Below are 16910 nucleotides of genomic sequence, written 5' to 3'. Positions count from 1 at the left end.
GCAAGGTGATGGAGAGCCTTGAAGCCTAGAGTGAGGAGTTTTCAAACCAGGGGAACAGCTAGAGGGATGGGACAGAGGTGGAATAATCAAGAGATACAGATAGTCAAGGAAGCCTTTCTTTCATTTCATTCTGATGGAAGAAGCGTGGCCTAGTGGAAAGAGCACGGGCCCAGGAGTTTGATGATCTGGGTTCTAATCCTAGCTCTGCCCTATATCTGCTGTGTGATCTTGGGCAAGTCACTTAACTTCTCTGTGCCTCAGTTACTTCATCTGTAAAATGAGGATTAAATCCTACTCCCTCCTATAGGGACTATTCATTCAATAGTATTTATTGAGCGCTTACTATGTGCAGAACACTGTACTAAGCGCTTGGAATGTACAAATCGGTAACAGAGAGAGACAGTCCCTGCCCTCTGACGGGCTTACAGTCTAATTGGGGGAGACAGGTAGACAAGAACAATAGCAATAAATAGAATCAAGGGGAAGAACATCTCATTAAAACAACAGCAAATAAATAGAATCAAGTTGATGTACATCTCATTAACAAAATAGTCCAATCTGATTAACTTGTACGTATCCCAGGGTTTAGAATAGAGCTTAGCACATAGTAAACACTTAACCAGTACCATAATTAATAATTATTATTATGGCAGCTCTGGCTCTGGGCACATCCTTCAGAGCAATGACAGGGGACTGATGAAATGCAATTCCTGGAGCCTCCTAGCTTTCCTTGGAGAAATTCCCAGGAAAACGTAGACTCTGATTTATTTAGTTTAGAGGATCTCTCAGGTAATCCCAAATGTAGAATGTGCTTAGACTTTTAGCATAAAAGGAGCTGCAATAAAAGGAAACAGCCAATCTCTTGTCACTCAGTACATATTTGGCTTTGGACAGTGGAACCCGGAGTTGAAAATCACGTCCTCTGTCTCAGGCCCATACATCAAAAGATGGAAGGACGAGAAACAAGCAGTGACAAATGACTACATGTGTCTGCTTTCCTTTCTTGAGGCATCCCTAATTTCTACTGGATAATAAATAATAATACTAATGATAATTGTGCTGCTTGCTAAGTGTTTACTATGTGCCAGGCACTGTAGTGAGTGCTGGGGTGGATACAAGCAAATCAGGTTGGACACAGTCCATGTCTCACGTGGGGCTCACAATCTCAATCCGCATTTTGCGGATGAGGTTACTGAGGCACAGAGAAGCGAAGTGACTTGCGCAAAGCCACATGGCAGACAAGTGGCGGAGCCGGGATTAGAACCGATGACCTTCTGACTCCCAGACCCGTACTCTATCCACTACGTCATGCTGCTTCTCTAATCTTGGCCCATAAACAAAACACATTTGGAGGTTGAACTTAAAATCGGGATTCACACGTCTTTCGAAGGACGGACTGGACCTCTCCTCTAGCATGGTTTCTGCCGTTGCTGAATGGCTCACTAGAGAACAAGGGACTAGGACAAGGTCACTGCGCCTGGCGTTACTGACCGGCGGTTCAGCTGTTCCATCTGCTGTACGGAGCCAGATCTGCGGATCCCGTCTGGAGTGGCGGCCGTGGTAGGCCGCTGCCACGTCGTCGTTCGGTTCACGTGGTCCACGTAAAACACTCTCCCGTGACTGTCTATTCGAGCCTCCCAGTCTGGTTTGGGATAAGGAAAGGAAGAAAGGAAATTGGCAAGAAATCAGAGCAAAAGGATTTCACCTGTGACACATACACCACACCTACGTGTCTGAACGCAACTCTCTATCCACGTCCGCACACGTGCCCCTGGAGTTTCACTGTGTGATTCATCGGCGCATGGCATTCCCTACCAGGGGAAGATGTAGAGACTCAAACTGGGAACTAAAAGGATTGATTGATTGATTCCTGTTAAGGAGGAGAGGACAAGCCTGACTTCAATTGATCAGTCAATCAATCAATCAATCAATGGTGTTTATTGTGTGCTTAATGCATACAGAGCATTGTACTAAACACTTGGGAATGTCTCCTATCATTGGTAGAAATATTGTTGCTTGTATTCTCCCCTGCGCTTAGTACAGTTCCTGACTAGTGTGAGCGCTTAACAGATAGCACAGTTGTTATTATTATTGTTATTATTAGACACCATCCCTGCCTACAGTAGACTACTCAAGAGAGGAGATCCCGCCCCCCTCAAAAAACTTGACCTGGAGCACCTCATAGTTTCATATAAACTTTCATGTTTTGGTTTTCATTTGTCACAGGAATTCCCAGCTGGGCAGGGAAGTTCAACTCTAGTTCCCTTCCTCGGTTTACTCTTAGGAACCCATCCACAATTCTATAAGACAACGGTCTTGGGAAGTTATCTTTGAATTCAGGGTGTCTCCTAGACACATTTCTTTAATTTGTGCTTGGGTCTTTTATAGGAAAACAGTTGGAACAGTTTTCCAAATGCAATGATCTGAACACAGTAGGTGAACAGTAAATAAAACTGATATTGAAAGACATACCTAATAACCCATAATTTTGGGTGGGACCTGGATTAAGCTTGTGATCATTGGTAGAGGAGTTTGAATAAAGCTTTTATGTCACACACTCACATCCCATCTGTCTATCTTGGTAGCCGGCTGAGTTGACAACTTCCAAATTGGCCGGGCAAGACAATTGGCCAGGTCCAAACCCTCTAGGAGGTGGTCTCTGGGTCAGAGCTGATTAGACCGTAAGCCCGTCAAAGGGCAGGGATTGTCTCTATCTGTTACCGATTTGTACATTCCAAGCACTTAGTACAGTGCTCTGCACATAGTAAGCGCTCAATAAATACTATTGAATGAGAAAGCATACTGAAGGTTATTTTCTGGGTTACACCAAGAAGAGTGTGCAGCTGCTTAGAGATATGAATGATTAAAGCACTCATAATCTTAGAACACACAATTTTAAATGCCGGGAATTCAGACATTTCAGATTGGAGAGAGCTACTGGCAACTTAATCAGAGGGGGCATCTTTGGCTGAATTAATGTATTTGTTAAGCGCTTACTATGTGCAGAGCACTGTTGTAAGCGCTGGGGTAGACACAGGGGAATCAGGTTGTCCCACGTGGGGCTCACAGTCTTAATCTCCATTTTACAAATGAGGTAACTGAGGCACAGACAAGTGAAGTGACTTGCCCACAGTCACACAGCTGACAAGCGGCAGAGGTGGGATTCGAACCCATCCCCTCTGACTCCAAAGCCCGCGCTCTTTCCCCTGAGCCACGCTAGTTCAAATCAACAGGTCCCCAGGATTTCTATGAGCTCCAAACTCACCATATGAATTCCAACTCAACCACATTGTTTCCCGAGAGACTTTGGGGAAAAGAGAGTCACTGTTAAAGTTTATCATGTGTTTGTAGCATTGTTAATTTAATGAGGAAATGCTTATCCCAGACAGGAGAGGGAGCCTAAATGAATAGATTAAACCACTTTAGTGAAATATAGATGGATGCATGAATGCTAAATACCATGTTGCATTTGGGGGAAACATAAGAAATGGAAAGCTTTTTCAAAATGTGAAAGCTACATCGCCCAGAGTAATTAAAGTAGCAGAGATTAAAACAACAGTTCTATTTGGTTCTATTTGCCAAACAGACACAGGCAAAGCCAGATGGGAAGGAACCTGCTGAAAGCTTCCAGAATGTCAGCCTTACAAATGCTTTGGAAGTTAAAATCACTGCGTTTTACTGTGTACTAGATTGCACCTGAGGGAGGAGAAAGCAAAGATCAGGCAAAGGGGACCGACTATCATTAGCCTTATAATGAGAAAACCAGAATAACTTTTCGAAGGTTAAACAGATATTTAAATATCTGTTTAAATATCTACTAAAAGTGATCAATCAGGTGATGACATAGCAACTATGAAATTCTTTATAATATTTAATATACTTGGTGGTTCATATTTTATGTGATATTTGGTATAAGGTCCTGAAATGTATCATTTTATATAGCTTTGACCTGCACACAGATATGTTCTTGAGGGTTTTTTTTTTCAGTTTTCACATTGGGTTGCACCTAAAACAATTTCTTAAAAAGCTTAGGCCCAAACTCCAAATTACTAAAGGCACCTAGTTCTATAGTGTATCTGTTTGGCTCTGTGACGTGGACCTTAACCATCAAGAGATTTGGAATCATTACCCACAGCTTTTGGAAGGATAATCTAGGAGAGGTAGAATGCATTAGTACAATAATGAGGGACTGTAACAGAGGCTGAGACTAAGCCTTTGATCATTCTTGCCCAAAGAAGTACATTGAAATAGGCAGGAAACCACTTAAGAAGAAATGATTCTATACATATTACAACTTTGACCCTGGAAAACTCAAAAATTGGGTAAGAATAGCTATTCTGGGTAAGAGGAGGAGAGGTCCTAAGTGTTGATCCTGCCTGTTATTCAAGGAAGGAAGATCATTTAATAGTGAAAATGTGATAGAAAAAGATGATGTGAGATCATGAATTCATATTAGTAGGTTTGATTGCCAATTGTTTTTCCATTTAACTTTACAAAACAAAAATGGCAAGAGATCAAGGAAAAAAAATTCAAAAATTGTTTCAGGTTAATGTTGCTTCTTCATGGTGTCTAGCGACACAACCACATCGTCATTCAACACTGGGTCACTGAATCTGAGTCTTGCAAGAAAAAAAATTGGGATATATCACCTTCCCTTTGAGCTGGAAAGTCCTCTTCCCTTGACTCGTGAGAAAGATGCACACCCAGTCAATACACAAAAATTAAAGGGGAGTCCAGAGACACATATCTAAACCAAATTGCAATATTTTTCTCATGTTTTAAAGGGCTAGCATGGAAACAACTAGCATTTCCTCAATTGTTATCTTGAATCTCAAGGATTGAATCCTGAATTTTCAGTTCAACAAAACACAGTACTGAATGTACATATTTAAAAATAAGTTGGGGGCCATGAAACAAGCCATTGAGTGTTTGGGATGGTTTAAATGCCCCCTCATCCTGCTGTCAGGCAAATGTTTTTTTCTACTAAAATATACAGTTTCAGGAGTTGAAACCCGAAGCCCTGACCTGTTCAGAAAAGGCTCTGTTCATTTAATGACAATAACTTTACTAAAGCAATTAACATCCAATCTCATTGAACATTCAAAAGCTTAGGGGGCATTTGGGGATGCCTGGGCATGTTTAAATAATATCATGGGTCTGGCTCTGCCAACTTTTAATCGATCATAGGGGTACGCATGCGGTACGGTTGTGTGTGTTTGTGCGTGAGTTACCTGGGTACAAGGTAACTAACACTTCTGCAGTCTGAAAACTCACATATTCTTCTAACCTTCTCTCTCCTAACTGTGCTGTCAACTACAGCCCACAGTAATTGGTTTCCTACACTGCACTAGCATTTCTGAACGGTAAATCTTGCTTTAAGGAGGCCACCTGCTGGTCCACAGAAAAGTGGGCTTCAGGCAGGAGGTCTGAAATTTGGGCTCCTGACAGTGGAATCAGTTTCAGTTGTGGTCTTTTCCATAGGTGAGTGATGAATTCTGAATCAGGCACAACTGATAAATATTTTTCTTAACTTTGACTTGAAACCAAACTCTCCCACATCCTTTTCAGGCTAGAGTATATTTTAAATTGTATCTCTCCGTACATACATCACAAACTAAAAGGAAAATAGTGGCTTCTTGTTTCAGAGGCAAAACAGTATGCCCTACAAGATAACTAAAATTCTCCACACCATAGGACACTATTTAGAAGGGATTAGTTGAAAGGCAGGTAGCTTTCTTCTGCGGAATACAACGTATTCCGGACTAACGGTAAAGACGAGTGAGAAACTCTGATTCTTCAGTCATTTCTTATGTCCTGGAAAGGCTGTGACTTTTCATTAGATTTCTTGGCCTGGCAAGCCACTAGTTCCTTGAAAAATAATTTTCCATCTTGCCACACACAAACTTATCTGAAGGAAACAAATATGATTACACTCGGTGTGTCAACCCCTTTCTATAAAACGATAATAGAGTTCCTAACCTAGGGGCCACATTTACTAAGATTAAAAAAAAGGCGTATTTTTGCACAGGCAGCCCTGTTGAAAGTCTGTTTCTGATTGGACTTCTGAAATGTACCATGTAGCTTAGGGGTGTCGACTGCAGTTTCCAGTGACATTCTGGTAAGTGCAAGTCCTGCAGGGCCTGAGTTGAGCCAGATCTACCTGATGCAGAGCCTGGGGGTTCAACAAGGTCTCCCACAGTGTCTTGTCAGGGTGAATGACGGTAAATGTAAGGTCCTGAGCATCTCTACCTTGGTCCAGGTTCTTGGATCTGCCAGTGATTGAGGCCACCCCTGGCTCACATGTTGGTGCTGCCTTTGGCTCTAGACTACTTCCTCTCTCTACTCTTCCCTCATCCCCAGAGCGTCCCAGGCCGAGTCTACAAATCCCTCACTCTGGCTTGGGCCCAGAAGCCTCCCGCTAGTAAATTTCATTGACTGAAAGAACTATTCAGGGCCATTCGGGGGACAGAGGAGGCCCGGAAATGGAGGTAGAAGCCGCCTCTGGAAGGGATATGGCAGTTTGTACTGGGATGGAAGCAGCACACGGTCAGTAGGCAGACCTGATTTGGGGTCACAGTAGTCCCCACCCTGATAGCTTCCTCTGGGACAAGAACACTGCCAGACTCCAGAGAGAAGCTTAGCCCTCCCAGCCACCCCAATATCCTGCTTAAGCCCAGATTCTGAGACAGTAGCATCTCACAACCCCTCCTCCCTCCCCACGGTGGATGGGCATGAGCAGGGCCAGGCTTGGGACACTGCATTCACCACACGGTGACAGACTAATTTTGTCCTGAAGGACAGACACAATAGTAGAATTTGGGCTTCATGACCCCTTTCTCTGGAAGATCATGAAAGAATTTGTAAGCACTTAAGTCTCACAACATCTTGGTGATGTAGAGATTGCTATCCTTTGGCCGAGAGAAGGAGAAATTATTCCTCTGGTGTCACCCACTAAAAATCCTCCTGGGAAATAAAGATGATTTACAGAAAACACATTATGTTGGTCTTGTGAACAGTGTTTGCTATAAAGCTGGAGAAGAGAGGTGCTTGTTTAGCAGTAAATACTGACCTGATTTTGCATCATAGGAAGAGTTAAAGAAATACATTTCAGAAACTAACGCTTACTTGGCGGAAGAGGCTCATCGATAGTTGGATAATGGTGGTGGTCAGGCCTCAAGGAAGGAAGCTGGCTGACTGGCTGAGAATTATGTAGTAAAGGACAATCACCTACGGACAAGATAGTCAACACATTCAGATTCATTCAATGCTGCAGCAAGGTCGTTCAAACACGTGACTGTCAAACAAAACGCTACCAGGAACGAACAAAGAAGGATCAGCCGACTTTCTTTGCCTGTCAGAGTGCTGCTTTGACAATCATTTGTGAAGCTGAGAATTATCAAGAGGGTCAAGTCAAAGATCTGCTCTCAGACTACAGAAGCCTGGGACCAGATGGTGTGCAAACCCCACGCTGACAGATTTCTGTGGCATTTCTCTTCCTGGAAAGAAAGGGACCCAAGACAGTATGATCTGGGGTAGGAGGTATTGGCCTGTCAGAGTGGCATTTATGAGACCCAATCAGAGCTGGGTTGGCACTGGCTTAATTAGGGCTCCTGTTTTGGATTGGTTCCAACCAGAGAGTCCCCAGTGGTTTCTTTCACAGGCTTGCTTTTGGTCACGAGAGCCTCTGATGGAGTCAATCCAAGGTGGAGTCAGTGTCCCAGTTAGTTAGAATATGAAATCCATGTTGTGTGGGACACTGCGGATATACCAAAAGTGCCATCATGGGAGATTGCATATGGCCCCTGGGTTTCTTTGAAACTGGAAATAAGCAAATCAGGTGCTTCAGGAGACAAAGGAGTTTGACATAAGAAGGAAGGCAAGACACAGGAGGAGACCTTGAGACACAGCAGTTGGAAATGAGGAGGGAGAGACAGACATGGAGGATTTTCAAACCAAACTTGCTATTCAATAATGTGCTTCTCAAATTCCTAGTGACCTGACAAAGTACTTAGGTTTTGCACAGAGTTCAGGGATTATGTGAATTATTGGCACGTGATGTCTACGTGCACAAGGGGCATTAACCGCCAGTGATCGAGGGTAGGTACCATATGAACTAAGGAGATGCCTAATGTCCTGTGGCAATTTCTGGAAGAGAAGAAAAGAGGCACAGATGGCATTACATAGTTCTCCCCCATCGCCCGCTGGACAGCCTAGATCCTATCAGTTCTCTCCTTGGTTAGGAATCAAGTGGGTAGGGTATTTTCTGGGACCATTATATGTAGGCAGAGAACTTTCAGTTCTCCTATAACTTGAAGAGAATCATGCTAGTAATAGCATGATTGCGACCAGAGCCACAAGTCTGAGGAGAAAGGTCTCTGGCAACAGCACATCCCAGGCTTTTCCAATAGATGTGCATTGTCGGAAGGATAACTCCTTACTCCCTAATACTATGCTATCCAAAATGCATATTGAAAACACATGTTATGTAAGAAGGGCACGGAAAAGGAGACACACTGGGACCCATGAAATAAGATTTCAACCTTCATGGGTTCCTGAATTCAGAATCTGTTAACCACCACTTGTTTCAAAAAAGGATGTGAACTGGGATAACCTCTGCTCTTTTACGAAGATATAAAGTTGTACGTATCCATGCACTGCTTCTCTCAACTGGTAAAGTACACATACTGAATGAAAAGAACAAAAAGTCAATCTAAAGAAGTAAGGCTATCCATTTCCTCCCTCCAAAAGCCAGAAAGCAATCAGCAAAATCATCAAAATAAATGAAAAATAGACAGACAGGGAGAAAAGACCTGGTTGAATGAATAGGTCAGAGTTTATAATTATCAGTGTCCAGAATAAAGTGCAAACACCGCATTCAGCTACGTTTTGATTTTAAACCATGTTGGTGTTTGTAAAATATGTTGTAAAAGATAAAATTAAAATACTACAGTTGTTATGTCACCACTGTTGGATTTTTTTCAATTTTTAAAAATTTATCTCACTGTAATTAATCCCACCAATCAAGTTCATTATTCCAAGCCAATCAGAATATGATACTGTCTTGTGCTTGGGGTTAATGGAGCTGACCTCACCTGCTAGTGAAATCCAAGCCGACGAAATGATATGATGAAAATGTAGTACTTCAGCTGGTTGGATGAGAACATACAGGAGGAGCAAGTAATTATGGTCTGTTACAAAGACTCGGCTATGTACACAACCCCTGTGTCCCAGCGGTAAAACCAGAGGACCACTACTCCTAGAATAATTCTGAGGAAGGAATTTGGACTTTTGTTCATTTCCTCAAAAAAAACTTTCAGGCCGAGTCTGGCTGTGAGGGATGAGGGAGAGAGAAGATTCTTCAATTATGCAGATTCAGTTCATTTTGGTTGTCCAATTTGGAAAACTGTCAAAAGGAAGCCTACTTACATAGTATACAGGATATGCTGAATTTAAGAATTATTTGAAATAATTTAGATGCAAAAAGATATTTCTCTCTTTCTTAGAATAAAATCGTGCAGACGAAACCAAGGGGTTGGTTTGATTAACAAGATGAAACGTTGAAACGAAGTGGAAATAGGAATCAATTAAGTGTTAATTTTGTATACAGCCCAAGGGAGAGGTTCTTTTTGGTATTTTTGAATGAGTACACGTCAGACACATGAGACAGGCACATAGACCACATTTAGCAAAAACTAAATTAATATATTTAGAGATACCTTCTTAGATAAAAACCCGGTAGAGCACCGTCTATCCCAAGTAGCTAAAGTGTGAGAGATCCCAGTGAAGTAACAACAACTTAACGACACTGTTTCCTAAAAAGGTGTGATCATGTCAGAACCTGAACTTCTTTGAGCACGTGATTTATGGCTGACTGAGCAGGGCTCAATTCCAAGGGAAAGTTTAAGCAATTTTTAGAGGGGGAGTTTTGGAGCTCGGAGTAGTCCAGAGGCAGGGAAAAAAATGAAGGCCTTTAATTTTTGTTTCTATCAATCCAGGCCAGAGTATTTATGTAGACGTTTTGAAGGAAAGCTACTTTTCATCATCACATCTTCATTTTGAACCCGGCCTCCTTGAAGGAATCCTCTCCCGCATTTGGCCCAAATGATTCAAGATTGTGCATTAATTAGGTGGGACTGTGGTAAATTTTGCCCCGGAAGACAGAAGGCAAGGCTGCCCCTAAACCTGCCTCCTGTTCTGGTGGAAGCAGGGCAACTGGCATAGATAGAGCAGCAGTGGCAGGAAGAGCAGGGAAGAGGAGAATCAGCAGCGGCTGCTTCACCATTACCCCTGGATCCCTGCAGATTCGCCTTCGGCTATGGGCGGAAGGTTGGCTGTGAGGATTGGCAGAGGTGCCAACTTTGAGCATCCAATGATGAGGGAACAGTGGCAGCAGGTAATTCCTGCCTCGGGGAGTATGTGTTTCTGTGACACCATCATTACCAGAGATGACAGCATCCGTAGGAGCATTCTTTCTCTTCGTCGCTATTCACTGCTATTCCAGTCATTACTCTTAGTCATTACAGTTCCCTAGTTTGTAAACCTGTTATGGGTAGGGCACGTTTCTGCTAATTCTGTTGCACTGCACTCCCCCAAGCGCTTAGTACAGTGCTCGGCACACAGTAAACGCTCAATAGATACGATTGATTGAGGACTGTGTGGGTCTTGGAAACCAATGATGATGGCAAAGTGCTCTTGTGTCAGGAGCAAGGAGAGGGCTGTCATTCGGTCACATGTCTCCGGGCAGGTTTAGAAGAGCTGAGACAGGTGACTGTCTGCTTGTAAATCCAACACCGTGTTAGCTGTAGCTTGGAAGGAAGACTGCCTCTCTGAGAGAAAGGCATATCTGGCCCCGGTCTCCAAGAGCAAGCCTTCATCAGAAAGTCAGTTTTCACTTAGTGTTGCCACGGCAACTCAGTAACCAGCCAGATGAAGCGCAACAGGCTCCATCCTTCTTTTTAGACAGTCTCGTCTCATTATGTAGCTTCCCGATGTTCCAAGACGTGATGGTTATTTTCTTGGTAATATATCTTCTGCATAATATTGCACTGCGAGAATAAAGCTCCATGGCTGTGGGTTTCTGTTTGACTCAGGCTATTTTTAGTTATGGTTAGTTTTTAGGGTCACCTTTTTGAGTCTTCATCTCCATGTAGGGTGAGAAATGGCTTCCCAAAAGGATGCCTGAGGCGCTGCCATATGTAAACACTGCTTCTTCAGCGGTGAGAAAATCAAAATTCCACGAAACTGTCTTAGAGGACATAAGAAGGTGGTCTCTGTTTCCAATCCCATAGTTTGAGACGCACATCTCCAGAGAAGTTAGAAGTCACATGTGACAAAACAATACCCAGAATGCTTTCGGAGTTCAGATCAACTGCTAAGCATTATTACTTGTCCTCATCTTGTATCAGTTGCGTATTTTTGTTTCATCTTTCTTCACTCTTCTGTCAATAACATCTTCACACTCCCTTATACTTGGATTGTAAACCCCTCGGGGGCCAAGTTCCATGTTTAATTCTCTTCCATATATTTTTTCCTAGTGCTTAAGATCAAACAATCAATGGTATTTATGGAGCACTAACTGTGTGCAGAGCACTGTACCAAGTGCTTGGGAGAGTATGAGATCATAGTGGGTAGGCCTGAACCAAGCCCTCCGGGAGCTTACACTCTAGTCTAGAACTTTGCACATAGAACACAGTCAACAAATACCACTGAATGAACGAACGACTTCATTCTCTCAAAATGGAAAAAAAGGCAATTGAAAAAGACCTAGGGCTAAGGAAATACATTTGGACACTAACCTTAAGGAATAGGAACTGACTCCCTGCTTCACACCTATGAGTTTATAAGCATTGAGGAAGATGAAGCCTAAACCTATTGTTAATAGAAACCACCGTCACTCCTCACAAAATTGTGTGAGAGAGAGAACTTCTGGGAAAGAAAGAACTTAGCTTATTGTGTCTTCTTAAATGCTAAACCACTTTTGCTCAAAAGATGGAAACTTCTGAGAGAGTGAGAGGTCAATACAAGCCCTCCACTCTCTCCTGGTCTGTATGCATACACCCCTACGTGCACACATATTGTAAAGACACACTTTTTGTGGTGGGTTGTTTTGAGGCACTGATACCGGTATTGGCACATGCTCAGATAGGAAACTGTCTAGACTCTGGTGAGAGTGGTGACATCCACTGAAGATTATCCACGTTGCTTAGTGTGAATTTTCCAATTACTGTCCCCTTCCTTATCTCTGGGCCAACCATTTCAAAGAGCATCTGAAACAACTGCCCAGCAGTGCATCTGACCCAAGCATTCAACTAGCGGTATGTATGTGTGCACACATATGGAGCTGTACAGAAAAAGCATTTTTCCCCTGAAACTTGGTGGGAGCTACGGTTGACATAAGCATTTCAGACAGTCCTAGATAAATATACACCCAACCCTACTCACTCTCCCTCCTGTTCCCTCTCCCCACCCCTGCACAGCCAGGTGATTGTCAGGGCTGGCTTCTTTTTTACCCATCATTACTGCTCTACATGTCCTACTTTTACTGCAGCCTGCCTGGTGGGTCTTTGGACCACCCGCCACCGCTCAAGGTCTAACCTTCTCTCCGATTACTGGGACCAGCTATCGGGGACTCCAGGCCATCGGCTGTCCTCGGAACGTTCCCGTTGGGGAGAACCAGCTCGTCCGGCCACGGGCCGGTGCCGTCGGCCGTCTCCCGGTCCATCTCCGGGCTCTGCACCGAGTCGGGCACCGACTCGAACGCGCTGTTCTCCTCCTCCTCCTCGTCCTGAGAGGAGAAGACGGTGCTCTCCGAGATCTTGGCACTGTCCACCGAGGAGAAGCGCGTATGGCTGGAGAACCGGTTGTTGCTGTCGTAGCAGGATGGGCTGTAGCAGGAGGTGCTGTAGCACGAGGTGCTGTAGCAGGAGGTGCTGTAACACGAGGTGCTGTAGCAGGACGGGCTGTAGCAGGATGTGTCGCAGCCCTCGCAGTCCTGCCGGGGGCTCGAGTCGCTCTCGCTCCCCGTGCTGGGCCGGGGCTCGCCGTCGAGAAGCGGGCCACCGTTCACCCCGGCCAAGCACTCGGCCGAGGCACTGTGGGGCACCGGCCGCTGGCCAGATACCTCGGGGTCCCCGCTCTCTCCGCCATCTCCTGGGTGAGGTGGGTCCGGTGCCACGGTCTCGGCCTCGCTGACCACGTCCTTTTCGGAGGCCTCCTTGACCGTTGACTCTTCCTCCCCCGGCCCCTCCTCGTCCTCTTCCTCCGGTCCTTGGGCTTCTCCGCCATCGCTGCCTCCCTGGGCTGAGGGCATGCTGTGCAGCAGGTTGTGGATGCGGATGTAATGGGTGCGGGGCGTTTCCGGTTCGCCGCAGGCCGACGCGATCACCGTCTCCAACTCGGACACGGGCAGGGAGCACGGTCTGCTTTTCTTCTTGGCCGAGGGTCTCAGCGCCAGAGGCCCATCCTCTTCGGGGGAGGCCAATTCTTCTTCCTCTTCATCCTGGTCTTTGTCTAGAACCATGCTCACGTCAACCTTTTTCTCCACCTCTGCCTCAGCCCCCTCTGGCTCCTCCAGGCCGACAAGGGGATCTCCATCGGCCTCTCCGGCGTGGTTCTCCCCCTGCTCCCAACCCTCGTCTTCCGGAGGCGGTGGCGGGGGAGTGCCAGGGAGCAGATCCAGCCCCTCGGCGATCTCTTCAGCACTGAGGGAAGGCAAATCTTCGGCCGGGCTGGGTTCCGTGGGATCGACGGCATCAACTGGCTCCACGACGGCTTCGGCACCCTCTGCGGCCTCCTCCTCATTCGACTTTTCCCCGGCCGGTCCGGTAGCCTCGGGGCTGTCTCCCCCAGAGCCACTCGTGGGACCACCACCATCCTGTGTCTCCAGCTCCGGGCCCTCTGGGCCCTCCGTCCCCTGGCCTGGAGGTTCTGTGAGGCCTTCCTCTGATGGGTGGTTGGCAGGACTCTCCTGGTTTTCAGCAGACTCGGGATCTGCGCTCAGAGAGACCTCCTCGTCATCTGCGGGTGAAAGGAAAAATGTGAGGCCCTCAGTGATCATGAAAAGGGCCTTTTAAATGGTACTAGTGCTGTTCAGCTGACCATCGAGGACTTGGCCGGAGGACTCACGGAGGAAAGAACTGAAGGGCTTGCTACAGCTTTGGAAGCTTAGTATCTTAAAATAATAAATCATAACAGCAATTGTCATATTTGCTAAGTGCCCCAAGCACCGTGCTAAGCACTGGGGTACTACGATCCAATTGACTCAGTCTCTGTCCCACATGGGGTTCCTGGTCTAAGGGGGAGGGAGAACGGGAATTTAGGCCCCGTTCTACAGATGAGGAAACTGAGGCACAGAGAATTGAAGTGACTCGCCCTAGGTCACGCAGTGCAGGCAAGTGATAGAGCTGGATTTAGACCACTGAGACTCTCAGTCTGGAGATCCTTCCACTAGGCCACCTTATAGTGATGCAGTCCCGGGGACTTGGGGGAACTGTAGCAGACAGATTTTGGGATGTCCTTGGGAATCCCTTGTTCTTTACCACACCATCCCTCCCAACAGCCTGCCCTGTCCCAGAGCCTCTCTGGGTGATTCCCAAGAGACAGTATTTATAGGGCTGAACATTTTTGTCGCAAATCTTGGCACATGCCTAACCAAGCTGCAGAATAACTCAGAGGCCAAAGAAATGCTTTAAAATGACTCTGATCAGAACTCCTGTCTCCACAAATGGAGACTGGAAACTGGCCAGAACCAGGCCTTGTTCAAATGGGAAAACAAACGCACTCTTCAAAGGACAACATGCAAACTGCTCCCCTCCTCCAAATGTCTAGTTGGAGCCCTGCCAACTGCTAATCCTAGAGGATCCTCTCGTAACTCTGGTTCTGCAAAACCAGGCCTCCTGCAGACACCGGGAGAAGCAGCTTGGCCTAATGCCCCCTCCAGCAGGGGCCTGGAGTCAGAAGGATCCGGGTTCTAATGTCGGATCTGCCACTTGTCGACTGTATGACCCCAGGCAAGTCACTTAGCTTCTCTGGACCTCAGTAACCCCATCTGTAAAACGGGGATTAAGATTGTGAGCCCCATGTGGGACATGGACTATGTAGCTACCCTAGCACTTAGAAGAGTGCTTAACAAATACCACTTTAAATGAAAACTTTTTAAAAAAATGATCTTTCTCAGCGCAACCTGAAAACCACACTCCCTGAGGGACGGTTTTCTTTGTAAGAGGCCGACATGAAGTCTACTCTACCGTGGAAAAGTCCAAAGTCGAGAATCTGGACTAATTGGTCGAAGGTGTTTCAACAAGTTTTCAAATGTGGGATGAGTGCCCCCAGTTCTTGGGAAAAAAATCAGTGCACTGGAAACTTTGAGGATCTGAGACTGCGGTCTCTGTGCGGCAGGAAGTAGATCTCAGCTTTGGCCCAGGCGGATTCAATTATCACGGGTCCCTCCTTCTCCACTGTGTTCCGGGCCTTCCAGCTCTTTGGAGAGCCCTTTTTGCTGTCCCTTTTTTTAAAAAAATGGTATTTGTTAAGCCCTTACTATGTGACAGGCACTGTACTAAGTGCTGGATACACAGAAGGTAATCGCGTTGGACGTGGTCCCCCGTCCCGCACGAGGCTCACAGTCCTAATCCCCATTTTACAGATGGAGTAACTGAGACTCAGAGAAGTGAAGTGACTGGCTCAAGGTCACGCAGCCAACAAGTGGCAGAAGCGGGGTTAGAATCCAGCGCTATTACACCATTCCAGGCAGTCCCCACTGTGGCCATTAGTAGCTGCAGCGGGTCAATGCACAGTATGGGGATAAGAATGGATGGCAGGTGGGAGCTCTACGGTTAAGGGGAGAATTATCCACGGGGACTCTGAGGAGAGAAATCAACTGGCAGCCCAGGCAGTCAGCCGGTTTTAGAACCCCATGCCAAGTGAAATAGGGTGGGTCAGAAGTCAGGATTCTTCTAGTAAATGTGTCCAGTCTTACAGGCAGGAAACTGTCGGTGACGATACCTGGGTGGATGGAGGAGGTGATCTCGAACCGGAACTGGAGCTGGCCGCTGACGTGATCCGTTGGAAGCCTTCGACCCAGAGTGTAGCTCACCACCCTGTCCCTGTAAGGAAGCGAGCATCATCACAGACCCTGAGTACGCTTTTTACTTTCCCCTCTCCGTTTCTTTCTCTCTCTCTCTGGCAATTGCTTACGTTTCGCAAAGTGCCAATTCGTTCTTCTGTAGGTGACACCTGATGAACGCTTGGGGAAGAAGTCTGTTCTAGTGGAAAGAACACAGGTCTGGGAATCAGAGGACCCGGGCTCTAATCCCAGCTCTGCCACTTTTCTGTTGGGGGACCTTGGGCGAGTCACTTCACTTCTCCGTGCCTCAGTTTCCTCAACTGTAAAATGGCGATTCAATATCTGTTCTTCCTCCTGCTTAGTTTGCGAGCCCCATGTAGGAAAGGGACTGTGTCCAACCTGATTAACTTATCTCTACCCTGGTGCTGAGAACAGTGCTTGACACACAGTAAGTGCTTAAAAAATACCATTAAAAAACCAAAACACCATGATTCCCTTTATGAGGGTGTCCTGCATTATTCCACTGCACCAGTGCTTCTCTGGCACACTGCAGGTCACACTTAGCATCATGGTAAGGAAGTTCATGTCCAAAGTATCAGTGGAAGGCAGGCAGTCCACCCACCTTCCCCAAGTAGAGCCGGCTCTGGACTCAAAACCCATTTTATGAGATTGTTAAAGGGGAGGGACCACTGACAGCCAGTGCTATTTCACAGCTTGGCCTCTTCAGCATCACAGGCTTGTCTCCACCTAAAATGCCTCTTAGTGGTCCAAACCGTCACTCGATGGTCCAAGGGCCATCAGGGTCCAATGACCATCAGGGGCCTAGTAATGGAAACTGACGCTCAGG

The 16910-nt window shown here is 46.0% G+C and overlaps 1 protein-coding gene across 4 annotated transcripts in view; it reads right to left on the bottom strand.

Annotated features, from left to right (window-relative positions):
* The window catches only part of HECW1 (HECT, C2 and WW domain containing E3 ubiquitin protein ligase 1), a 255082-nt gene that overhangs the window by 64720 nt on the left and 173452 nt on the right, over window positions 1-16910 (bottom strand). For 3 of the 4 annotated variants that reach the window (XM_029063053.1, XM_039911701.1, XM_029063058.1), the window contains 5 exons: window positions 16003-16103; window positions 12595-14016; window positions 9093-9146; window positions 7126-7227; window positions 1492-1642 (listed from right to left, as the gene is read on the bottom strand). In XM_029063053.1, coding sequence (XP_028918886.1) covers window positions 1492-1642; window positions 7126-7227; window positions 9093-9146; window positions 12595-14016; window positions 16003-16103 — 1830 coding nt within the window. The remainder of the gene's footprint in view (window positions 1-1491; window positions 1643-7125; window positions 7228-9092; window positions 9147-12594; window positions 14017-16002; window positions 16104-16910) is intronic. The other variant, XM_039911702.1, reaches the window with a different exon arrangement.

This window comes from Ornithorhynchus anatinus, chromosome 4 (genome assembly GCF_004115215.2).
Source record: "Ornithorhynchus anatinus isolate Pmale09 chromosome 4, mOrnAna1.pri.v4, whole genome shotgun sequence".
Taxonomy (NCBI): Eukaryota; Metazoa; Chordata; class Mammalia; order Monotremata; family Ornithorhynchidae; genus Ornithorhynchus; species Ornithorhynchus anatinus.
The sequence above is the reverse complement of the archived record's forward strand: the minus strand, read 5'-3'. Positions and strand labels throughout refer to the sequence as shown.